Source organism: Ceratotherium simum, chromosome 16 (assembly GCF_057802395.1).
Source record: "Ceratotherium simum simum isolate JZ-2026a chromosome 16, ASM5780239v1, whole genome shotgun sequence".
Taxonomy (NCBI): Eukaryota; Metazoa; Chordata; class Mammalia; order Perissodactyla; family Rhinocerotidae; genus Ceratotherium; species Ceratotherium simum.
Window position 1 is genome coordinate 44,209,386 of NC_141915.1, and position 26,097 is coordinate 44,235,482.

Sequence of the window (26,097 nt, forward strand, 5' to 3'; positions counted from 1 at the left end):
CGAAACCCTCGGATCCTGTCCTGCCCGAACGAGGCTTCTGGAAACATCCCTGTGCTTTCTACTCTCGATTCCTCATGGGCTCAAGTCCCAAGGGGTCACGGTCCCCCGAGAGAAAAGGAGCCACCCATCAATGCCCACGCCGACCCGGCACCACGTGAACGCTCGGTCAAAGCCGCGGCTCCCTAAACCTGGCTGGCGGGGCCCGGCAGCGGTCCCGGACCAGCAGAAGGTCCATGTGCCGTGTCCCCCCAAGTTCCCACTGTGTCCGGGGCGCGGGCTTTGCCCAAGTTTGCTGGGCGATGCCCTTCCCCGAGCCCAACTCGTGGGCTGGGCGGGAGGGGCGCGTGATTGACAGGCTGAACTACAGACTCATCTCTTACCTTAGGCCGCGGGCGCTGATTGGCTGCTCGCTGACATCCTCAAACCCGGCTGCTCCGCGCTGGGCTCCGGAGGGGGGCGGCTGCGGGTGGAGGTGCGCTTCTGACAAGCCCGAAAGTCATTTCCAATCTCAAGTGGACTTTGTTCCAACTATTGGGGGCGTCGCTCCCCCTCTTCATGGTCGCGGGCAAACTTCCTCCTCGGCGCCGCTTCTAATGGAGCCCCACCTGCTCGGGCTGCTCCTCGGCCTCCTGCTCTGTGGCACCAGGGTCCTCGCTGGCTACCCAATTTGGTGGTAAGACTCGCCTCTTGTCTGCCCGGGGCCCGATTTCTCCGCCGCGTCCCGGGGAGGTGGGGGGCGCCGGCTGGGGGTGGGCTGCGGCAGGGCTGGGGCTCCTTTCTCCCTGCCTCCCTCCAGCCCCCCACCCGCCCACCTCTCCTGGATTTTCTGCTGGTGTCGCCTTCAGATTCCAACTCCTAGCTTCTCTGATAATCACCATTTTCTCTGCTACTCGCTGCAGAGGCTGGAGGACTTTCCTCGTCTCAGAAGGTCTCTTATTCTTAGATCCTAACCCTCCACCCGTCCCAATCTGGGGGCCCCGAAGACCCTCCATTTGCTTGCAGTTGGGTTTCCAGAGACCCGGAGCTGTCCCTGGGGCCCAGCCACTCCTCTTCTCCATTTTGGGGTCTTCATGGGCAAAATCATCCTGCTCCTTCATTGCTGCCCCCACCTCCGCCGGTGACTCCATCAAGAGATTTCCCCACAATAACCCCCTTTGCCTTCATATTTCAAACCCCAATGGCTTCGGGGATCCCGGGGGGCAGTGGAGTGAGGGGGGGATTTCATCAGATTCTCCCTACTCTGCTCTAGATTAATCTTGAGGCTCAGAAGTGAATATGGTATTTACTGATCTGAGATGCCATTGAATTCAGATTTTATTCATTTCTTGCTTGTCTATTCTGGCAAAAGGGGGGCTCCTTGAAAATGTAGTTGTTTGGGAGGGGGTGCATTTGTTCTTTGACCAAAAACCCAATTCTCCTTGCCATATTCGTTCATTTTGGAAAACCGAGGACTGAGGAGAAAGGAGAGAAGGAAAGGAGAATTCTGTCCCTGAGAAATGCGGATACAAAAGGCATTTTTAGTAAATAAGGCTGGGAAACCAGGCGCGGTGTTTGGGCGGGTGTGTGTGTAGGGGGGAACTGACCGAGGAATAAACAGCCCTTTGGGACCCCCAGTTCCGGGGAGTCCCCTTGTTTTCCAAGCGGCTCCATCGCCCCCCGGCAGGTCCCAGAGGCCAGAGGGGAAAGACACACTGAAACCAGTTCTCTAAATTACACCCCGCCTCTCCTCAGTCTCCAGCCCCCTGCATTCCGGAAAACTTTAATTAAAGAATCTTCCCCTCCTGGACGTAGGAGAGCCTCGGCCTGGGGGGTGGGAGGTGAGGAGGAAGAATTTGGGATCTGTGAGTAAGAAGGGCTGTGCCCCTGGGGTGAAAGTCCCAGGGGAGGGTCACCACGGTGTGGTGCCACCTGCGGGCCTCCACTTTTCCTGCCTTGCCGCCCCCTCCCCAACCCAGGGTAAGGGGAGCAGAGACATTAAGATTCGGGGGCCACACCCCGAGTCTGCCTCCAGTTGTTTGGGGGTGACAGTGTTTGTGTCTTGGTGTTTGGGGACCGGGATGGGGGCAGGAGCAGGGCATGGCCAAGGGTCTCTATTTAGAGGGTGCTGAGAGTTGCTTCCAGGACAGACACCCAAGGCGAAGTCTTTCTTCTGCCCAGCCCATCCTTCCCATGGTGTTGGGCTGGCCTGGGGCCTCCTGTACATAAAGAAGTCCATGGGGTGGCCGGGGCTAGCCAGGGATTCTGGGGTGGGGGCTCTGCTGGTTGGGGAAAAGGCCCCTACGGAAACCAGTGCTGCCTCACCGGCCTCCCCTGACCCTCTTCCCATCCCCCGGCCAAGGCCAGGCTTTCTTTGCCTCCACAGGGACCCTGGCAGGGGAGGGTGGGAAGAAAAGGCTTGGAGAGCCACAGGCTGCAGGGACAGAGGAAGAGGGACCAGGTTCCCTTACCCTGTGAACTGGAGGAGGGCACTTCCCGGGGCCGTGCTGGCAGTGAGGGGGTGGTGGTGGGGTCTGGTGTGTCATGGTGCAGTGGGGAGCATCTAGATAGGGACCACTCAATAGGAAGATGTTGAAAAAACCTGGAAAGCCAAGATATTGGCCCTAATGTAATGCTGGACACATGGCTTGTTTAGGGTTCGGGAGGGACAGGGATGTTGCTTTGTCTGAGCAGAGGAAAGACCTGAGTGTGTGTGTGTGTGTGTTTGTGTGTGTGTGTGTGTGTGTGTTGTAGGTCTATGACCCGGAGAGGTGGCAACTGTACACTGGCATGTCCCTGTAGGAGTGTCCGTGTCTGCGACCAGGCGACCATGGATGTGAACTCGTGCAAGATGTGCCTGGGGGATCCTTGCCCGTGACAGGGTGTGCTGTGTCTGCATACAAGTGTCAGCAAGTGGCTGATTCTATGATGTGCGTGTACGTGTGTGCGAGACAGAGGAAGTCTAGAAGTATCTATACCCATGTGAAGGTCGGCACCTGTGTCTGCTCGTGATACTGCGTGACTGTTCATGACTGGGCATGTGAGTGTTGTGTGTGTGTGCGTGTGTGCGTGTGCGCGCATGCTTTCATGACAGTGTAAGGGGAAAGCCCCACAGATGCCTTTGTGCATGGGTATCAGTGCTCACAGCCATGACCTGATTGTGCTTGTAAGGATGAGTGCGAGGGCTGTGTCTGGGTCTGTCTGAGACCCTGTCCTCAAGTGCCAGTGACCGTGGCTGGGCTGGTAGCCATAGATATGTTCACAGACATATGACCTGTGGGTGTGAATGACATCCCAAGCTTGGGTGCTTGGTGGGCGTCTGGGGTCCTGGAGGAACAGTCCAGCAGAAGACAAAGGTCTAACAAGGAAGCTACCAGGGGCACAGGTGACCTGGGATCCCAAGCTCATTTTGTCTGCCTTAGGACCGTGGTCAGCAGCCCTCCTCTCTGAGGCCATTTGTCTTTGGTCTTGGAGCTGGGGTGGAGGGTGAGTCACTTTCTTAGCACCCAGCCAGGGCTGGGACAGGGAGAGGGACAGTAGAGTGAACGGCCTCAGATTCCTGTCCCCACTGTGCCCCCGGGGCAGTCAGATTCCAGTCCTTTTAGTACCTGAGCCCATCACAGCCTGCCCTCCTTGGCCCACCCAGCTCACACATTCCCCAGGAGGGATTTACAGGGGAAATCGTTTAGCTGGGATTTCTGTCCATGTCACCCCTCAAGGAAGGTCCCCCGCACCCCCCAGTGGCCTGCACTGCCCAGGCCCCAGCCCTGAGAGAAGGTAGCCCAGAGGGTAGAGCTGTAAGGGGCTCAGACGGAGGGTCATGGAAGGCAGAGCCGCGCTGCAGGGCCTCCGAGCCAGGCAGCAGTGGAGCCAGGACAGGAAGCAGTGGCAGCAGCACCGAGTTCTATAATTCTTCTTGTCAGTCCCGGTTAGTGCCTGGTGGAGGAACTTGTCTTTCTTCTCCTTCTTGAGGGAGAAATGAACTGTCTTATTAGGGCTCAGCCTAGTGTCGGCTACATTCCAGAGGCAGAGGCCCCGATGGAAGGGGCTGGCTCCCCGCCTCTGTGAACCACCCCTCTGGGCCTCTGTTTCCTCACCTTCCATTCAGGGATCTCTAGCCTGCCCTGCCTCACAGCTTGGGGGAAAATGTTCTGCCGAAGTCAAAGGCAGTGAGCTGGGAAATAAGATACCTGAGTTCTCTTTCCACCATCCTGGGACCCATTCCCCCACTCAAGCGCCTGCCCTAAGCCCTGCCTCAGTTTCTCCATCTGTCAGATGTCCCACCGCCTCCTCCACCCACTCTCACCTCCACCGCCTTTCAGAGGCTTGTGAACATGTTCAGTCAAACCCCGTGGGGGTCAGTGGGCTGGGCCCAGGGAGGCACCTGGAGACTGCGGGGGAGGAAGGCCCCAGGCCAGGTGTTAACACTTGTAACAGGCAGGAATTACAGCTGGCTGGGGCTGGGGCTGGTGAGGAGCTGAGCTGGCTGGAGGCTGTTGATCCCACAGACAGACAGACAGACAGATGGGCAGATACCAGATCGGATGGCCAGGCTTTCACCGGGTGGTCTCCCTTCCAGGGAAGGCCTTTCCCTGGGGGAATGTGGCAGGGAAATTAATCCAGGTCTCTGGGAAGTGAGTTAACAGCCATTCTGCTCACCCCACCCCCACTGTGGGCAGAGCTTGGTGTCCAAAGGGAGCAAAATTGGTGGCTGATCTGTGTGTATTCTTATGGGACCACATTTTGCTTAAAAAAAAAGAAAAAAACCCCAAACAGGTCAAACTTTATAATAATACTGGGAGCCTGGAGCCGAGTTATGTTCTTGGAAGAACTTGCCTTAATGTGTGTGGAGAAGGCACGGGGGAAGGGGTAGCTGTCTGGGAAAGTTCTCCCAGAATCTCAGAGCATTTTGTCAACAGCTCCGGGCCAAGAGGTGAGCGATGGGTGGAGTCTGGCCCTAAGCATCCCCCCGCAACCCCAGGGATCCTGAGGGCCTCGGGTCTGGGACGTCTGCTCGGTGGGAAGACCTTCACGGGAAGGTCAAAAGAAGCAGGAGCTGGACTGTGGTGCCAAGTCCTTGAGCGGGTACCTTCCTTCCTCCCTCCCCGCAGCTCTCCCAGCAGCAAACCCAGCCAGACGCTACCAGCGCCCACACTCTGGCATCTGGGTGCATGCTCAGTCACTGATGAAGACAGAGAGGGCTCCAGGCGGAAATCCCCCAAAAATAGACTCAGCCAAGCAAGCGTCCGCCATCCCGCTCACTCAGAACCTCATGATAATAAACACGGATGGTATTGGGCAGATGTAGAATTGAGGAGAGAGAGGGACATGTGGGGGCAGGGTGCGGAAGCTATGACCCGGGGGTTTCAGCAGGAGAGATGACTCTTCTCAGAGGGGGCTGCAGCTGACAGACCCTTCCAGGGAGAGTGGGGGAAAGGAAGACTTTTCTGGCCTCAGAATGTGGTGAGCCCAGCGGTGGAGGAGGATCTGGTCTTCTTTTCTACCCACCCTGCTGTGAGCCACAGAATCCTTCTAAAGTCACCAAGGAAGGAAAGATATTCTCTACTCCCATCCCTAGTTGGAGGAAGAGGAATGCCTCCCTCAAGGGTTAGAGCCAGCCTGATGTTACATCTGTACATTAAGGTTACCTCGGGTGCTAGGAAGTGGTTAGAGCTGAGCGGAGATCTGTGTCTGCGTTCTGAGTTTACCGCCAACTGGCTGTGTGACCTAGGCTGACTCCCTTTCCTTCTCTGTCTCTGCTTCCCTCTGGCCTTCCTTTTCCTTGACCACACTGAGGGGTCCCTTCTGCCTCTCAGAGTCCACGGAACTATAATAGGGATTCATTGCTGTGAAGCACGGAGCTCCAGGCGGCCCCCGGGGAGTCTGCTTCCTCCATCCCTCCCAGGCCCATTCAGACATTCAGAGCCTGCCTCAGGCAGCCCAGCCCTTTACTTCTGCAGCTCCATCTGGCCTAAATCCCAAAGCTGGCTGCTCCACTGCTGCCAAGCCAGCCTGCTCGCACCTCCAACCCACACTTCCCCTAAACACTCACGGTCCCCAGGAGCTGTGTTCTCACATTCACTTCTGGCTTTTTCATGTACTACCTGGGTGACCTAGGGCAAGTTGACTTCTCTGAGCCTCAGTTTCCCCATCTGTAAAATGGGAATAGTGACTACTTTTACCTCCTAGGGTTGTTGTGAAGATTAAATGAGTGAATACATGTAAAGCTCTTAGAATAATGCCTGACATACAGGAAGTACTATATAAATGTATTTTCACCCCCCTTCTGCAAGCTATTTTGAGTTCTTTACGTCCTGGATCTAAACCTGCCTCTTCCAAGAAGCCCTCCCAGATTGGCCGCCACCTAGCTCTGTTTCCTCCTTATTCTCAGAGCCAGCTTGCCCCACCATACTTGGCACTGGTGACCAGAAGCCTGTAGCTTTTTTCTTAACTTGAGGGAGCTAGGCCAGGCTCACCTCAGCTCAGCTCTTTGCCTGCCCAGGAAGGGGACGGGAGGGGAGAGAGGGCGCTGGAGTCTCCCCTAACCCTCCTCCCACCCCACAGTTTGCGGGACTCTTACAGCCACTGCCATTTCCAGCTGGGACCTGGAACCACCTTGGGCTGGGCCGAGGAGGGGTGGGGGAGCCAGGCTCACAGGGGGAGTGGCACTGGGGCTGCCCGGAGCAGCCTGAGCAGAAGTTGCTCCTCCAGGAGCTGAGAGATGATTCAGAAGGTGATTTATAGACGGAAGGCAGAAAGCTTGGCTCCTGGCAGAGGCCTGCTGCTTAATGACATTCTTGGGGGGGTGCAGGGATGAGTGGGGCGGCAGCGGGGGATCAATTTCTACCCCTTTCTCCGCTGCACCTTGTCCCTGTAGCTGCCCCAACTCCAAGCAGGGTCCCTCTTTCTCCTGCGACCAGAGAGGGAATTCCCTGTTCCCGATGAGAACGAAGTTGGGAGAGCAGGAAGAGCTTGTGGAGGTGGAGGAGGCCGAGGAAAGGGAAGAGGCCGGAGTCCCAACTCCTGGGACTCTGCCAGGGGAGTCTGGGGTGCAGAGGGGGCTGGGAAATAGGACCACCTGAGAAAGACCACTTGGTTTTCTCTCTGTTTCTGGACAGGTGAATAGCTAACCCACCCCGGCAGAGGGTTTCTAGAAGCTTCCCAAGGGTTGCGACCCCACACTTTCCCTCTAGTGCTCTATCCTACTGCTGCTTCTGGGTCCTTCCTTCAAACACGCTCCTTTTCTGTTGTTGCGTTCTTAGTGGGCAGGGGGCCGGGGACAGGGGACCAGGCTCTGTGTTCAGAGGTTGAAACCCAATTCTTTGGAGTTAGGCAACCTGTGGTTCATGGGTACAACGGCTACCTCAGATCCAGAAAGGCTCTCCAGGCAGGGTCAGCCTTGTATCGAAGGGAGAGAAACTTCCCTATCCTCATATTAAACTACTGTCTTGAGAAGCCCCCACAATTCCACTGCTAAAGCTACAGTCGCTTCTGCGCTGTTGACAGGCAGCCGCCGTTCTGTTCAGTCCTTTGCTGTGGTGACATCTGGGTTCCCTCTAAGAGCACCGACACGGGCGGCAACCAGCCTGACGTCTCTCCACTGCTTCTGAGCTCCTGCGCAGCCTCCATCGCAGCTTTGAAACCCAAAAACTCCGCCTCCAATTCTTGAGGCCAGAAAGGTGTGTCAGGGGCAGGGGGTAGGGTAGCCCAGGCCAATAGAGCCTCTTTATCTGTTGCAGCTTGGCGTGTACAGCCGGGAGGGGTTGGCAGGGGTCAGGATGGGGACACTAGACAGCTCTCTGGTTCCCCCTGAGGCAGGCCTTCTCAAAATGGCCTCATTATGTGTGAGGAGTAAATTCCAGAAATGTCAGGCACACCCTAACGTCTAGGGGAAGGATGGAGATGCAGAAGTGTGCTCGGAGACAAGAGGGGGCAGTACGGGGTGGCGGGAGGTTCTGGGCAAGGACCTAGGTGACCTAGGACTTGGCTCTGCCACTAGTTGTGGTGTGACATTAGGCAAGTCCCTTCACTGTTCTGGCCCTCAATAAATCGGAGAGTTGGACGGGCTGCTGGCTGTGGGCTTCCAGCTCTGAGATCTCAGTCCCGGATTCCGGTCACCCAGCTGTTTGGATGATCTGTGCCCGGTAGGGGGATCACTGAGAGCTGACCTCAGGGCAGGGTGGGCAGTGAGCACAAAACTTACCCTCAAAGAGCTGCGAGATGGCGGATGAGTCTCTTAAGTCCCCGGTCCTCGGTTTTCTCATCTGCAAAATGAGCCATAATAATCACACACCTGCCCCGCCTACCTACAGGGCTATTACGAGCTTCAGAAGGAATAATCTTTGTGAAAGCCCTTTGAGAAGCATCAAGTTCTTTCCAGAGAAGTTAACATCATTGCTGGTCCTACCAGAAAAGAAGAGTAAGAGCCAGGCCATGGTCAGAGGTGCTCAGGATGGACCCAGCAGGACTCTGAGCCTCTGAGCCGGAGGAGTTGGTATTTCCAGCAGAGGAGGAAGGCATGGGACCGGACATGGGGGTTCTCAGCTCCTTCCTGTGGGGGTCCTGAGGCTCAGTAGGGAGTGCCCAGGGGAAGGAGCAGAGGTTTGAGGCCAAGTGGCCACAGGGCTGGCCCAGATTCCTGGTTCATGGCGTGAGGCTGGGGAGTCCTCCCCACCTGATGCAGAGATCACAGGCCTGACCTGGGCTCAGCCAGACATAAAGGAGGATTTTTTTTTTGTTGGTGAGGAAGATTGTCCCTGAGCTAACATCTGTGCCAATCTTCCTCTATTTTGTATGTGGGACACCGCCACAGCATGGCTTGATGAGCAATATGTAGGTCCATGCCCAGGATCCAAACCCCGGGCCACCGCAGTGGAGTGCAGGAACTTAACCACTATACCACCAGCCCAAATAGAGGAGGATTTTTAAGCAGGGACACAGTAGAGGGAGAGGCGGGCAGAGTAAGGGGAGTGAGGGAGATGGAAGGGGCTCTTCTGAGGCCTGTGGTCATCAGGAAATCCTAATCACCTGGGTAAGGACTGGCTGACCGGGAGACCATTCACTCAAGCTAGGCTGGAAAAACAGGGAGGACCGAGTATGTGTGCGTGTGTGTGTGTGCGTGTGTGTGTGTGTGTGTGTGTGTTGGGGGTGGTGACGGGGATGGGAGCAACAGGACTGAGCGCCCAGGTCTGTCGGGAAGGCCGTTCTGCGAAACCTGCCCCTGGGCACAGAGTCCCACTTATCTGCCAGAGCCAGCTGGGCCAGCGAGGAAAACCAATCTCTGGAATGCAAATAGGGGCTGTGCTGTGCGAGTGAACCAGCACCCTGCCTCCTGCCAGCTCCTCACCAGGCATCTTCCTAACCTGGTTTCTGAGGGTGTCTCTCTAAACCTCCTGTGGCTCCCCACTTCTGTGGCACCAAGGCTCCCTAGGATTGGCCTCTACCCACCTGTTGGCTGTACTTTTCATAACCCCCCATGAGCCCCCAACATCCCTCTGTGCCCGTCCGTTGAAATACTTCACCTCCTCCTCTCTCCCCTCCCAGCACTCAACTGCTGAAATTCCACTTTGCCTTCAAGACCCAGATCAAAACCTGTTTCCTTTCAGCAGCCCTCCTGGATTCCCAAACCACTGCCCCCTATCAGGGAATATGTCATCATTCCCTCCTCTTCTCCCCCAGGGGACAGACGTGCCATCTATTCCCACTGCCTCTACCATGGGCTTGGATGTCTTATTTCCCTCTACTAGACTACAGGTGCCCCTCTCAGGGGAGAACCTGTGTTTGAGTCACCTTGTGCCCTCCTGCCCCACTGCCCAGCATATGGTAGGGGTCAGTAATCAACAACAACTCTGTATGCATTACTACACTCTGTAGATGTCCCATGCATCCTGCACATGGACGAAAGAGGTTTCTAAGACTTCTAGTTTCACATGTGAATCATGACAGTGTGATGAGCAGACAGAATGAGCGGAATGAATAAAAACCTCATCCCCAGGCGTGACCCAAAGCTTGGAGCACATTGCTTCTGCTAACTTTGAAAGGCGGCCGGACCTGGTTCCCATTGCTCAGCTCAGGCCCCGCTTGGCTCAGGCCACGTGGCTGACAGCCCTGCACTGCGGAGGGGGCTCAGGAGGATGAGACCCCTGACCTGAGCAGGCTGCCATCCCAGAAGCTGAGGTGAGCCTTGTCTCCACAGTCTCAGGTCCCCCAGGATTGTTTTTCCATCCTAGCTCCATTTGCAAATGTTTCCTATTGTGTGCTATTTCCTCCCCCATGTTCACCAGCTCACACTAGGCTTAGGCGTCCAAGTCTTTACTTTTAAAATCCCACTTGGCAGGACTTGTCTCTCCACCCAGGAATAGGTCAGTATGTTTGTGGACGGTGTCTACGTGCTGGTCCCTATACATACGTCATGATCTAGACCTCTCCCCACTCTACAGATGAGGACTCTGGTCATACAGCCTGTACTCTGAACCTATGTCCTATTGGGCCCAAAGCTTTTTCCTTCTACCACCAGGCTCAAAAGTGGACTGCTTATTTGTGGCAAGAATTTACTTATTCATATTCTACCTTGTTCCCCAAAGGATGGCTTTGAGGCAAGATTATATTTGACGCCCAGCTTGAAAGCTAATGTGTTGGGTCTATTGATACTATTTCTGAACCTCTGAGAGGTCTCTTATTTGGGGATAGGTGCGAGTCACTGACAGATTTCCCACATGTCCTCAAGCTGGGATTGTATGATGCCAGTAGTAGTGTCCTGCTGGCCATGTGACCATTTTGTTGGGGGGATGGCCTTGGGCAAATCGCTGCTTCCTGGGCCTCCATGTTTTCACCTGTGAAACAGGAAGGAGGTGGAGTAAATGACCTCTCACACGAATTCCAGCTAGAAGCTTTATCATTCTGTTTAGTTTTTTTTCCTCCTTTCCATCCGATCTCCATCCTACACCTACCAGAAAGCAATTGGACAGAATCTCTTCCTTGCCCAAACCAATTCTTGTGTTAGTATCTCTGATATAGCTAATTTTTTCCGTGACCCTTACAATTCAATATCCAACTTTATTTTTCCCTGCAAAACTAGCATGATTTATCCTTTCAGATAAAGGACCTCTCCCTTTATGTCCTGGCTGTTAGGAAACTGAGAGTCAAACTTGAAGCTCAGCCCTTGTACCTGCACTGCCCTTGACTTGGCATATTTGTCTTCTCCTTCACTTGATCCTGATTTTCTATTTTCATTTTCTTGTTGAATCCCATGTGCTTGTATTACAAGCTCCTCGAAGGCAGGTGCCGCCTTCGTACTGCTGTGTTCTCGGTGCCTGGCAAGGACAGAGCAGATGCTCAAGACTTGTTGTCCTTGGAATGAACATTTGCTGTCAGCTGCTTCAAATCCTTCCTGGAAAGAGGCAAGGCACACATAAATTAAAAACAGAAATATATCTTGCTATATCGGGGAGCTGGCCCTGACCGCACAGTTTTGGGTTGTGACACTTCCAGTCAGTTTCTTTCTGTTCCTTTATTGTCAGCCTTTGCCCCCAAGTCTACAAAAACCTTGTCTTCGGGGAAGTCACCATCTTCCTATTCCCCACGATCTGCTTTATTCTAAACTTGAAGTGGGTACACAATTTTCCCCTGGGGAAGCTCTCTCGTTTCTGGCCAAGAGTTGTCCTTTTCTCTTTCCTTGGCTCCTGTCACATCTGGTTCCTCACACCTGCCCTTGCCCTGAAGGCCGCCTCAGTACTACTGCTGCCATTCTGCAGGTGACAGAATGCTCTGGTAGCATCCACACTGTCTCTCCAGCGGGGCTGCTCCCACCCCCCAGCAGCCGTGGTGAGAACTACTGTCACTGTAGGGTACAGGTGGGTAGGTAGAGCAGAGGGAGACCTGGGCCACCGTCACACGGGATGAGCACCAGTGTTCCTCACAGCCAGCCAGGCCCTTCCCATTAGCAAAATCCTAGAGGGGCACTGGCTTGGCCTTGGAGGTGCCAAGGCCCCATCTGTGGGATGGAGCCTCAGGGAGGGACAGACGAGAGCGGTCAGTGAAGGAAGCCAGGCTGGCCTCACCCATCCACCGGCAAGGCGTCCTCTCAGCTCTGAGTGGCTTCCCACTTCCTCTCTGCTTCCGCCCTTGGGCAGCGCCTCTGGAGACCACCCCACGCAGCTCCTTGACTTCAGGGAAGAGAATGCCTAACCACAAGCCAGGTGGTCCTCCATCTTAACTGAAGCTGCTACAGGAGAGATTCTGGAGCCTTCCTCAGCTTTCAGTAAGGATGGAGTCTATGACCTCGGCACTTTCCTTGAAGCCAAAACAGCCCCATGAGATTGGCATCTTCATCCCCATTTTATCTGTGAGAAAATCGAGGCTCAGAGCCCACGTGAGGAGCTAGGAAGCTAGTGGGGGAGGCAGGATTTAACAGCCAGCTAATAATTCACCGTGTATGGTGTATGCTGAGGAAACAGCACGCATATTAACTCATCCTCCCAACGGCCTCAGGAGGCAGATACCCTCGTTATCCCCATTCTACAGATGAGAAAACTGAGGCCCCAAGAAAGCCACTCCATTGCCCAAGGCTCCACAGCTGGCAAACCCCAGAGCTCCCACCAGGCTTCACAGCCATTTCAGTGACACCACATCCTGACAACCAGGAAGTTCCTCCTTAGGTCTGATTGCAGTCTTTCCTAACTTGGTCCCAGCCCAGATTCTCTTGTTTGGTCTCCTGGGGATGTGAGCATCACTATAGATTTTCAGCTTGCACTCAAGGACCAGAGTGCTTTTCTCACTGTCTTCCCTTTTCCAGAACAATCCTCCCAGATACCCAGTCTCCTGCACACATTTACCCACCTTGTTCTCCCTTGATCTCTCTCCAGCTTCTCTACATCTTTTTGAAAATGCTGTGACCCACAGAACTGCCTTTAGACCAGGGCAAGGGGGTCCTGCCAGGCCCTCCAGTTATAGGGCTCCACTCTGGGGTCTTGAGGCCGTGCCCCTCCCCACAGGGCAAGGAGCCTGGGTCCAAGGGGTCATACCCACAACCCCCACCCCCAGCCATGCTCCAGGTACTCAGGCCCCTGAAGTGTCTCGCCCAAATAGCCCTGAGCCTACTTCTGGGCTGTGCAGACTTCTGCCTGGGGGTCATCCCATCAGGGCAGGCTCCTGCTGGGGTGAGTGCCCCAAGGCCCAAGAGATGGTCAAGGAGGCCATTTGCAGGGCCTGTGGATGGAGCTTGGAGGTTCAGGCGGGGTGTCCAGTGCGAGATGGAGCAGGGATGAGCAGGCTGCTGGCGGAGGCGGGCTCTCCCCATGTCACTTCTCTAGCACAGAACTCTGTGGGGAACCTCGCCTTCCAGGTGGTGAATAAACTGTATACATACAGGAAAGTACATAAATTATAAGTGTATAGCTTGCTGAGTTGGATAGAATATATTTTATCTAACAGTTTGTTAACCTGACATGAAACTTTCAAATATTAGGCACATGGTGGATGAGGCTCATTTACTCTCACCCCAGGCCCCAAAACGTTCCAGCCAGGCCTGGGCCCGTGGATGGGAAATAGGGTCCCCCGGGGTCTGACCAGCACAGACTCGGAAGAGGGCTTGCTGTCTGCATCTTTGTGCCATCTTACAGTCCTACCTCAGCAGGTCAGCTGCCTTCTCCCTCGGCGACACTTCTAGCTCTCTCACCGTCTGTGGTCACCTCTTACCTTCAAGTCCCTTTCTGTTAAACTGGGACCTTGTCTTACCCATTCTTGGCCTCTGAGGGTCTTCCTTCGCGTTTGGTTGGTTTTGTCATGTGTAAACGGCCCCATCAGAAGAGCATTCAGCCAGCAGTTCTGACTGTTGCCCGACACTCAGCGTGGCCCATGAGGTCCTGCACGATCTGGCCCCTTCCTAACCCTCCACCCTAACTTATCTCATCTCCCACAACCTTGCCCTATGACCTACTTTCACTTGCATGGGTGAGAGCATGGGCTCTGGGGGACAGCAGTCCTGGGCTCTAGATGGTTCTCCCTTTCATCTCTGGGCGACCCGAACCTCTCTGAGCTCCAGTTTTCTCCCTGTAAAATGAGGGCCACTGTGAGGAGTCGAGCATATAACACACGTGGGACTTAGCACTGGGGCTGGTGGCCACACATTTTGCCATCGCCATCTCGTTTTCCTGTCTGTGCTCTTCTTAGTTCTTATACTCCCTCCCATCTCCAGGCCTTTGCGCTTGTGCTGCCTTCCTGTGGAATGACCTCTGTGAACCCGAGTTCATTTCTCAAAGCACAGTTCGGGCACCATTTCCTCTGTGCGGCCTTCCCTCGGCACCTGGCGCAGCTCAGCCCCTGCCAGGCGTGCCTGCTTCATTGACTAGACCGTGAGCCCCCTGTGGGCAGGACCAGGTCTCCGTTATCTTTGCACCCACAAAGCCAAGCACGGGGCACAAGCAGGTCCTCTAAGACGGGTCGTGGGATGAAGGGATGCTGTTGAGAGTCACTTGTCAGCCTCAGGCGCAGTCTTCCAGCCCAGGCTGAATTCCCATAGCCTCCCTGAGGCCCTCCCAGGAAGACCTGCTGGCGCTGGTCACAGTTGCCTCTTCATGTGTATCCGTCTTGTCTTCCCAACTAGAGGGTCAGCCCCTTGAGGGCTTCTTATTCCCGGTAAGCCTCACCCGTCCTCCTGAAGACTGCAGAAGAAGAGCTGGTAATTCTGTTGGCTGGCAAACGAAGCAGGCTTCTCCCGAGCAAGCTCACGTCCAGCCTCAGCTGGTCCCCACTCTCCAGGACAGCATTTTCCCTCGCTCTGATTCCGCAGAGTCCAGCTCTGAGCTTCTAGCCCCTGTCTGTGCTGGAAGGCAGCCTGGTGTTCCAGAAAGAGGGGTCCAACTGCCTGTGGTATGAATCTCAGATGTGCTACTTAATAGCTCTGGGACTTTGGGTAGTTTCTTAAAAATCTCTGAATCTCAGTTTGTTCATCTGTAAAATGGGGGTAAAAATTCTGATCTCAGGGCAGTTGTGAGGATGAAATGAAACAATACACAGGAACTGAGTTAAAGGTGAATAAATATTGAATGAATTAAGGATGTTGTGAAGGGCGTTCCAATGTAGCAAGGGTTATAGAATATTCTGTCCCAGGCCAGGCTTCTTTGGAACAGAAAAATCTGAATTCCTTCCAAAACGGAAAAGGCCGCATCAGGGAGAGCCAGATGCTTTATGTTGCTTTGTCCCAACCAGTTAACCTGTTTGAAGAAAGAAGTGGGTGATGGGCACGTGGCAGAAGTCTGTGACTCAGTGGGCCCAAGGCCACGTGGACTCTGGCCTGACCTTGTGCTTGGTGTTCTGTTCATCCAAAATACCCACAGAGGCCTCCAGTCCTCAGGAAAGGAAAGGTAAATCACACCTGGTGGCTGTCAGAGGTTTTACTGGGGTTCCCAGGACTGGTCTGTGCAGGTTTAACGTGGCCCTAGTGAATGGCCTAGACACTGGCCACTTTAGCCCTGCCAGGCACAGTGAGTAAGGACGCCTGGGTGTACCACGAGGCCGGGGCGGGATGCAGGCCAACTAAGGCACGGCATTCACTGTGCACTTCCAGCCTTTAGGTGAGAGGGGCCTGCTAAGCCATAGGAGGGAACATGAGGAAACTGAGGCACAGAGAGGCCACATAATGCATTTTGTTCTTTAAAATAGTTTTGATTGCAAAGTGATAAAAACTAGTTTTTATTATGTGATACATGACACACACCGAAGAGCAAACATACCGTATAACATATAGGATATAATAACAAGATGAAAACCTGCGCCTCCCCACATCCCCCGAAGAACCAGAACGTGATCAAGGCCATTGCATCTCTCTGTGGGCTCCTCGCCATCCCGTCCCCCATCTCCTTCCAGACATGACCATATCCTGAATTTTGCATATTTATCCCATTACTTTAAAATAATAGTTTTGCTAGCTAGGAACGCCTAAGCAATATATTTTTTGTTTCGCTTATCCTTAGGCATTGTAAGATGGTGTTATACTGTATGCAGTTTTCTGTCATCTGCTTTTCTCTCTCTGCATTGTGTTTCTACATTGCAGACTATGTTATCGGCTATTACTGGAGTGCCTTCATTTTCACAGTTGTGTGATAGTCCACCATCTGAATGTAGGATTTGTCTATTCCATCTCAACGCATGAGCGTCTCGAGGTGCTCATGAGGGAGAGTAGCTCATACGGGTCCCCACCCAGAAGTGGATCTTTGGGTTGCAGGATGTGCGAATGTTCTGCTTTGCAAGTTGATGCCAAACTGGTTTCGGAAAATGTGGTGCCCATTTGCACTCTCGTCTTTGCTCGACATTTTCACTGACAGTTGGAATCAGGTGACTTCCTTATTTTTGTCAATCTGGCAGCTACACAATGTGGTCTGTGCATTTGCAGAGATGGGACTGCTTTAAGATCCCAGAGCTGGGAGACGCAGAGGCAGGGCTGGGACTCTGGCGTTCCTGTCGACACAGAAAACATGCATTTGGAGGAACATATGGCCCTTTTCTGCTGCATCTGGTAGAAATCCTCCCCGACTTCAGCTTTCACTCCCTCAGGCTCCTCATGTTGTCTGCCTAAGGGCCGGAGGGCACCACCAGGCGTTTGGTGACGGGGGCAGCCTTCTCTTCCCTGCCTCACCTCTCACCTCCACCACTCTCCCCCTTTCTGCTCCTCAAATGCACCCTCACGGGCCCTGAATGCCCTGCACTACCCAGAAATAATGTCACCCCTTCCGGGAGCCCCATCCCGTCAGCCCCACCAGACCGGGACACATTTCCCTCCTGGGCCTCTCCTTGCCCTTCTGTCCAGTGGGCCACCCTGCCTGAGTTACAGCAATAACTTATTTCAGGTGCCACTTTAGGGAAGACCGGAAGGTGAATCCTCCCCCCAAATCCTTATCCAAACACTGAGACTCCTTCCTTCTGAAAGAAAGAGTGTGAACTCCTCAGCACAGTCAGACACCAGCAGCACAGCCACCTCCTGCTGGAGTCTGTCCTCCCTTCCTGCCTGGAGGCAAAGCTCCGCCACCTTGGGCCTCCGCCATGAAGATAAAGGGGTCCTGGGACCCCTTTCCCCAACAGAAAAACTCTCTCCCATCACTCCTGCACCAGGCCATGATCTTCACAAGATTTTTCAAAGTCCAGCTAAGAGCTGCCGTCTTCCTGGGAATCTTCCCAGCCTAACTTCTCTCTCTCCCAGCTCTTCTGCACCTTGTGGGCCAGAGCAGGAAGTCAGAAAGTGTGCTTTTTACACCAATGCGACATAATGCTGCAGAGGAGGGCTTTTGGGGTCAAATTAATTTGGGAAGTGTCACCTTCCATGCTACTTCCAGCCTCTTGTTTATGGTGCTCATTAGCATATTAGCATCTCATTCGCATATTAGCCACACAGAGAGGCCCTGGAGGATGACCCTTGTTTTCATTGGTTTAATCTGTTTTCCAAAAGTATTTAACCTCAAAGCCCTTTCCCCCCAAGTAACAATTATTAGCCATTTGGAAAATGTGATCTAGAAAATTCTCCTGTCTCTTTCATGTCTGTTTGTCCTTGTGGTCTTATTTTTCTCAGCAATCAGGCTGTGATTCCTCTGACTTTTAAAAATCATCCTATGTGAGGGGCCGGCCCTGTGGCTTAGCGGTTAAGTGCGAGCGCTCCACTACTGGCGGCCCGGGTTTGGATCCTGGGCGCGCACCGACGCACCGCTTCTCCGGCCATGCTGAGGCTGCGTCCCACATACAGCAACTAGAAGGATGTGCAATTGTGACATACAACTATCTACTGGGGCTTTGCGGGAAAAAAAGGAGGAGGATTGGCAATAGATGTTAGCTCAGAGCCAGTCTTCCTCAGCAAAAAGAGGAGGATTAGCACAGATGTTAGCTCAGGGCTGATCTTCCTCACAAAAAAATAAAATAAAAATAAAAAGTAAAAATCATCCTATGTGAACTCGTTCAGTCCGGAGCACCCATTCCAGAGGGGCCTGAGTTGAATGAATGCACACATGCACGAATGAACGAATGAAGCAGTCAGACAATGGGTCGGTCATCCAACTGAATCCCCTCCTCTGTGAGGCAGTCAGAAAGCAGGCCCAGCTGGTCTTTGTGCTCCAGAAACACGGGTCTATCTGGCCAGTGTCAGGCCCTCTCCTCGGTGTTTCCACTAGGGCTGCCCCCCTCACTGCTGGTGGAATGAATCATTCCCCGGATGAGGCCTCCTGTGATTTGCTTCTTAGGCATCTGTCCCCGTGAGACTGGGAGCCCCTGCAGGGTGAGGACCATGTCACACTCACCTGTCTGTTTTCCCACAAGCGGTGCTTAGTCCCCGGCTGCTGAATGACAGTCTCTCCTCCGACTCCTTCCAGAGGGTGGGAGAGCACTGCGGTTCAGCCCGCAGGCTCTGCAGCCAGACTGCAGGTGCCCCTAACTACCCAGGTAACCCCAGGCAAATTACTTCATCTCTGCATTTCAGTGTCCCTGTCCAAATGGGGGTGATGATAACAGTACCTTCCTTACGGGGTTGTTGGGAGGATTAAATGAGATCATATGTGTAAAGCATGTGAAACAGTGCCTGGCAGCGTGGAGAATGGCACTGGCCTGTGTTAGCTCTGGTAACAACAACCACCATTTATTGTGCTGTCAACTGTGATACATTGTTTCAATGAGTCCGCCCTCCAGCCTCTTTGAAGTAGGTGATGTTGACATTTTTCTGATTAGGAAGCTGAGTCCTCCCAAGGGGACCTGGCAGTGGGTGACAGCAATGGGACTAGGACTCAGGTCAGCAGATCAGCCGGTGGTAAATGGTGCTGCTCATCGCTTGGGGACTGGGCTGCTCCTCTACCTCTTTTCACCTATAATTTCCCCACCGTGAACCTGCTAGGTTGTTTTTTATCCTCTAACCTTCCCAACAAGACGGAGACCCGTGGCACTGCATGGTTGGGTGTTTCGTGCACGTGCGCACATGAGAGAGAGCAAGAGCTTCAGCTAGTGAGAACGAGTTATTTCAGAGGCCTGGGGGGTTGCCAGCACCCTCGTGGTAGACACAGAAGACAAAGATACTGAGACAGGACTCACTCTGAGAACACACAGTAGAAAGATCACCGGTGATCAGTCAGCAATGCTGCAGAAGAGGGGGAGATCCTGGAGCTCAGCTCTGTGTCAACACCGTGCCCGGGGCCCTGTGTGTGCCCGGGGAAGTGTCTGCAGGCAGGACACCTGAGGTCGCTTTACGCAGGCAGGTCGTCTGGGTGAAAGAAAAATCCCTGAGGGTTAGCAGCCCCGGATGAGGGATGGTCATAAAGGGGCCTCTGGACTGGGGCCCGTCCCTGACTCTGAGGTGAGCGTGCTGGAATTCCTTTCCCCACGTGCCAGCTGGCCTCACACCCCGTGGGCAGACCCCATTCTTCCTCACTTAGGAGGAGAACCCAGAAGTCCCGGCGTCCACTGTCCTCTTCTCTCCGCACTGGCCAGGGCCTTATTCTAGCACCATCCCCGGACAGAACACGAGGGCCAAAATGGCGGCTCAGAGAGTCGGAGGTGAGCTGAGTAGGTAAGATTTCCCACCAGGTTTCATGAGGCAAAGGTCCCCATGAGTGGAAAGAGCCGGTGAGTCTGGCAGAGGGAGCGAGACCAAGGGGACTGAGATCTTCCCGGTCTGGAAGGAGGAGGGAATTCCCAAGAGTCTATAGACGGATTGACCAGAGTGAGAATCTGGTACGGTGTTGAATTTTAGATTTTTATCCTCTCCATGGTGGTACTGTGTGTTCCGTGAACAAAGGAGAACCTGAATTTCAGAAACACTCGGAAGACCCCCGTCTCACCGTCGGCTGAGTGCTTCGGCTCCTCAGCCCGGTGGGATCCCAACTGAACTCCTGAACTAGGGCTACGGAGCCAGTGGGTGTGAACATGGGTCCTACCGCCTCCGGTGGGCCTGCCTTTTGTGCCAGATGACCCTCAACCATCCTTCCAGCTCTGACAGGCTCCTTTCAGGCCCACAGTGGACCCGCTTCACTGCCTTTGGGACTCACACTCATCAGCTGGGACCTCAGGCTGTGGCCTCCTGCCCTCTTTGCTCCTTGGGTTTTGGTGTTTTGAGTCACATCAATGTCCCAGAAGTGCCCTTCCTCTTCCTTTTCTCTCAGGGCATAAAAATCCACCTCCGAGCACACCCCTTTGAGGCCTTGTGGGTAATCCATCCCCCGTCCCCCGCTCTATGTCCTCCTTCACTTGGTCTCTGCCTCTCTGCCAGGACAGTTTGTTAAGCTGGCTGGTCTCCTTCTCACGTCCTCTGCTACTGTGCATGTGGCCTGCCTGTAAGATTACACCCTCCTCCAGGTGAAGGACTGGGACACTGACTTGGTTATCCACCCCATCGTGCCCAGCCCAGGACAGAGCACACAGCGGGTGCTGAATCAGTGCATTCTGCTGGAATGAACTGGTTATCCCCAGAAGGTGGGATCTAGACAGAGCAGCAAAATAGCAACGGTACGGGATTTAGGTCAGACAGGTGAGGGTCAAACCCCACCTCCACTGACTGGCTCATGGTCCCCTGTCTGAGCCTCAGTTTCCTCGTTTGTAAAGGGACAATATTTATCTCTCAGGGCTGTTGAGAGGATTAACCGAGATGCTGTGTGGGGAAATGACTTGCAAACTGGAAGGTGCTGGAACGTGTGTCATCTACCCTGACCTCCGGTCCTGAATTCATGTGTCCTGTCTCACATATGAATCCCTCCAGCTCTCAGATAGAGGTCTCCCCCGACCCCAGGATGCCCTGAGTGCAAGTCTGGCCTTGTCTGAGATACAGAGAAATAAACCTCAAGTGTGGAAGATCCCTGAGGACATTCAAAAGAAAAAAGATCGATAGGCAGGGGCCCCAGCATTTGAATCTACAGGGCTGTAAATCCAGAGAGCAACCTGAGGAGCAGGATAAACCTCAGGACTTCCTTCCCTTCCTCCTTCAGCCCTCCGCCAACATACAGACAGGCTTTTCCTAGCGAATGTCTCCCCTCACTGCTTTCTTAGCCTTCTCAGCACCACCATCTCCTAGCTGTGTGACCCCAGACAAGTCACTTAACCTCTCTGAACCCATATCATCACCTGTCAAATGGGGATAATAACAACCTCACAGGGTTCTTTGGCAAATTAAAAGATATTCTGTGTAAAGTGCTTTATGTGGCTCCTGGCACTAGTCAGGATTCAATAAAAGTTAGCTATTATTATTAATAATAATAATAACTATTCTGAGTGCCCCAGTAAATTGGTCTCTCACTACCTTACTTATAGCAGAGTTCAGTAAATTATTTCCTCATGACCTTATTAACCAGTCTCTACCCAAATAAATACGCCCCACATTATCTTATTCATCATTGCGTCTGCGCCCGTAAAACACTCCTCATCATTTGTTTACAGCTGAGTGTCCCCATCACCTCATCTCCCCAGGGTTTTTGGGCCCCTCCTCCTGTCTGTGGCGACTCGGGCCTTCTCTTAGGCCGGATTCCTGAGGGAACCTGGGCTGGAGCTAATCCGCTTTGATATTTTGCTCCTCATGTTGAACACACGTCCAATTTGTAGAGAAATTGGTAATGAAAACTTTTTTACTTTAAATGTTTGCTATTTGTGTGTATGTGTGTGTGTGCATGATTTTATCTTTTCTGTCCAAACTGTGTTTCCCCTTGGAAGAAATTCCTTTCTGCTTTTGTAATGAATGTGACTAGAACACAGGACTGAAAAAGTAGAAACTCCCTGTGGCCCCAGCACTCGAGTGGGGACGTGCCTGGTCTGGCGGGATGTCAGGGTGTTGGTTGCCGTGAGTGGAGGTGAGGGAGTGGAAGGACAACAGATCCAGAGGAGGTGAGTGGCCAGGAGGCTCCACCACAGACCTGTGGAGAGAGAGCATTTCCAGTGAGAGATGAGTGGGGAACTCGAAGTCCTAGACAAGAAAACAAAAAAGTCGTGTGCAAGAACCGAGAAAGATGTGGAACCGTAGGAGAAAGGCCTTGGTACCTTGAACCCCAAGAGTCTGCTGGCGTTCTGCATCTCTGCAGAGAGAGTTTCCCCTTACTCACAGACATACACCCACTGCAAGGCTAAGGAAGGTCAGCAGGAAATTAAGACGGGAAAAGAGAGGCAGGAAAAACCAGAGGACTCGAGGACTGAGGCTTGGGTAGGGGGTCACCTGATAATGCAGCAGGCTTAGGAGGAAATGATTTCTTTTGAAATATATTTTTTATCTTGTCTTTCTCCAGCGTGTGTTAGCCTGTGTTTTGTAATGCACATGAAATATGAGCATGGTGGCTGGCTGGCGGGCGTGATTTAGACCTAAGTGTATGTAAATGGAGGGGCATGCCCAAACATTTTTTACTGATGTGCCAGCTGGTTCCAAAAAGTTTTGCTTTCTGTAAAGATGGAGATTTGTTGAGTGGCCGGGAGAGATGATGAGGGAAGGCTACTTCATGAGAGGAAGTGGACAAAACCCTGGTTGGAAAGGACGGACGGGTGCTGGGAGCAAGAGGATGTGGGGCCCTGGGGAGGGACGGCAGAGGGCTGCGCAGGCCCAGCTGTGCCCAGCGCACCGTGTGACCATGGTCAGGTTCTGAGTCTCATCTGTGACCTGGGACAGTGCTTCTCCACCTTGCCTCCTCCTCTTAAAATGGAGCAAGGGAGGATACCACAGCGAGGAGGGGGCATCCAGACCAATTAAATCCGTTTCTCTGAGGGTGGGGCCCGGCATCTGTAGGTTGAAGCTCCCCCGGGGCCATTTGATGTACAGCCAGGGTTGAGAACCAGTGACACACCCCTTTGAGGGCAGCAACGTTTAATGAGGTCCTGCATGGTCTGCGGGGGACCCGGAGTACAGCTCCTAAGGACCCGGAGTACAGGCGCCTGTGGCAGCGAGCCCCTTGAGAAGCAAGGACAGAGGGAGTGACTGTAGCGACCCCAGAGAGGAATTGGCGGCAGGACTCCGGGACTGATGAGTCTTGGGGGGGCGCAGAGGAAGATGTTGAGGCTCGCTCCCGCTGCCTCGCCTGCGGATGGGGAATGGGGCCGGGAGGGAGGGGCAGCCACCGCTTTGAACTTGCGTGGAGCCTCCCTAAGCGGAGCGGGGAAAGTCCAGGTGCCGGGCAGGGCTGTTTTCACCTGCGCATCCTCAGCGCCGTGGGGGGACGAGGCGCAAGGAAGCGCTCCTGGGGACGCCGGGGAAATACCCGCTTTGAAAGGCAGGGAGTGGACGTCGCCCTGAGCGCCGAGCTTTCGCGCCCGGCTCCCGCGGGGCCCGCCGGTGCGCACCTGCGGGCGCCGCTGCCGCGGCCGGTCCCAGCCCCCGGGGGAGCGGGGGTCGGGAGACGCGGCCGCCGCTCCACGCTCCGGCGGGCAAGGCAGGGGGTCGAGCCCTGCGTGAGTTGGGTCCAGGAGTCCCCATGAGTTGGTTGGAGTTTTTATTATTACTGTTCCTTAGAAGTTTTGTTATGCAAATTGTTGATCAGAAAAAGCAAAAATAGTGCAAGGAGCATATGCACAACTCCTGGTGCAACTGTGGTAGCATTTCTCCATTGTTACTCCCCTCTCCCTTCCTTCTCGCCCCCCTCCCCCGACACACACACACACACACACACACACACACGGTTTGTTTTGTTTTGTTTTCCAAAATATAAGGGTGACCCCCATGACCGCTTACCATTATCACACTTAAAATTATTAGTGATTCCCAGTGATTCTGATTTCCCCAACTATCCTCAAAATGCCTTCATGGCTAGGATTTTCAAACTAGGTTCCAATTATTTGATTGTTATGTCTCTTAAGTTTATTTTCACGTAAAACATCCCTCTCCCCCCTCCCCACAACACACACACACCGTTAAAAAATGACATGGACTTTCTGGAGAGTTCAGGCCTGTAGCCTGTGTCTCATCAGAACTCACATTCTGAATTTGTCTGGCTGCTTTCTTGTAGTGTCATTTGGTTTGTTCCTCTGTCCCTCATGTTTCCTGACAGCTCAGTTACTTCTAAAAGCTTGGGCAGATTCAGGTCAAACCTCTTTGCCAGAGACCTTCCTAGAATATGCTGAGTATTTGGTGTTGCATCATCTCACTGTGCTATGGTCACACCTGGGGAGGTTTTTAATGATCCAGTTTCTGGATGCCTCCCCAGAGAGTCTGATTCAGCAGGTCTGGCTTTGGAGCCCAGGTGTCTATATGTTTCAAAACCACCGCAAGCGATCTGAGCAGCATAGTGCCATGGCCTGCATCCTTGACTAGTAGCCAGCTGGGAAATGCACGTCTGTGGTCCTCCAGAGGGAATGGATGGGACAGTCAGGTAGGTGAAATCCTCGAGGCCCAGCCCTCCCCCGGGCTGGTGGTCAGTGCTGTCTGGGTGTGAGGCAGGGTGAGTGGGCATCTGGGCCCCAGTAGGGGAGGAGCATGAACTTCAGCTTGGGGCAGCTCCCAGGCTCAGCTGAGAGTTCTTGCAAGACCGAGGGTGCCCCACGTACCTCTCTGTGCTCCCAGCACCCAGCACAGGGCCTGGCCTAGCGTGAAGACACACCAGGCAGTGGCTTTCAGAGGAGCCCTGGGGCCGCTGTGAGAGTGAACTCCCAGCCCGTGGAGTTCACTGCTTCCGTGATTCCTCCTGGGCTTCCTCCTGAGAGTCACATGGAGGATTTCTAGACTGTGGAGCCAGTGACTGTTATAAGGCCCAGAGAACCAACAGAGCCGTCCCCTGCCCTCAGCTGGTGCTGGTGGCAGCCTGCAGGATGTGAAGGTGGCGAGGAGAGTGGCTGGGGTAATCAGGGGGAGGCTGCTCAGGGGCAAGAGGAGCAGGGCTGCGGTGCCCACTGGAGGACCAGGCACGGCTCGGCGTACACAAATGAATAAAATAATTCCTCGTCTCGGCAAACTCAGTTTTAGTGAAGAAACAGAATCAATGGACAATTCAATTGAATGTTTAAGGTTACCCCTGAAGTATACATAAGAGCTGGGAAATGCCCAGAGGGGACAGTTTACCTGGACACATTAAGAGGGGATTTTTAAATCAGATCTTGATGGGTGAATAGGAGTCCAAAGGGAACAAGAGGGCTGGGCAGGCTGTGTCTTGTCTTTTCCCAGAACTGGGCTTGAAGGTTAAGGCAGTATGGGAACCCAGCAAAATCCTGGCCTGGGAACCAGCAGACTTGGCTTCTCAGGACAAGCAAGATAACCCTGTAAGGCCCTCATTTCCCCATCTGTAAAATGGGAGACTGACCCCTGCCTTATGTAACTCAGGGCTGGAGGAGTCGGGAAGGAGAGAAGCGTTATAAGGCTAAAATGAGCTAAAGATGCAAATATGGTTTAGGAAAAGTTTGAATTAGAATTCTGATTGGTGGAGTGGGAGGTGAAGAAACAAAAGGCAGAGCTCTAGGAGTAAAAGATGTCCAGGCTGAACTCCACCTCAAGGCACGGCTCAAAGGGCACCTTTGAAGACGTCCTTGTTTTTTGCAGTCCTTTCCCCTCAGCACTTCCATTCCTTGTGGTTTCCACCCCAAATGAGATTCCTCACACTCTGCCACTGAACGCGGTCGCCTGCGGGAGTGTCATTCCTGCACGAGGGTGGGGGCCTCTGAGGAGGGTGGAGGCGATGTCGTATATACACAAGGAAGGTGATACATATGCACTGAATGCAGTGCAGCCCTCGGACCGGAGGTTTCAAGAAGGAGATGAGTGGTGTCAGGGAGACAGTCCCGGCTGTACTCCCTACATCGCCTCAACCAGCGGGGGACCCTAGGCATGTCCCATGGCTCTCTGGGCTTCAGTCTCCCTTGAGGAAAGGGACTAGATACTGCCCAAGGCCCCACCCAACTTTGACATTCTATGGCCTGATACTGCGACAGAATACCTAACGCATGTGGCCGTTTACAGAATACTTCTAAAGCCTTTGTAGGGCATCTCATGTCCACACACACACACACACACACACACACACACACACAGGAAACCAGCAGAACCTCCTCAGGCAGACACTTTTATTCAACAGGCTTTCATTCAGCATGTACCTGGTACCCAGTGAGCACCCCAGAGACATCTGGTCCCACCGTGGTTTCTAGAATGCTCAGCATCTCTCAAGTTGGAAAGACTGGACCCACTTGGAGGGAACCTTGAGAGCATGG

At 53.6% G+C, this 26,097-nt stretch overlaps 1 protein-coding gene across 3 annotated transcripts in view; it reads left to right on the forward strand.

Moving 5' to 3' along the window:
- Positions 1-429: 429 nt before the first annotated feature.
- WNT3 (Wnt family member 3) overlaps positions 430-26,097 on the forward strand; it is a 48,260-nt gene continuing 22,592 nt past the window's right edge. Inside the window, exons 1-2 of one of the 3 annotated variants that reach the window (XM_087441332.1) lie at positions 586-673; positions 7,483-7,655. Coding sequence is in view for 2 of the 3 variants with exons in the window: in XM_087441330.1 (XP_087297456.1) it covers positions 594-673 (80 nt within the window). In the remaining variant the exon portion in view is untranslated. Of the gene's footprint in view, positions 674-7,482; positions 7,656-26,097 lie in introns of all 3 variants that reach the window. The other 2 variants (XM_087441330.1, XM_087441331.1) reach the window with 2 other exon arrangements.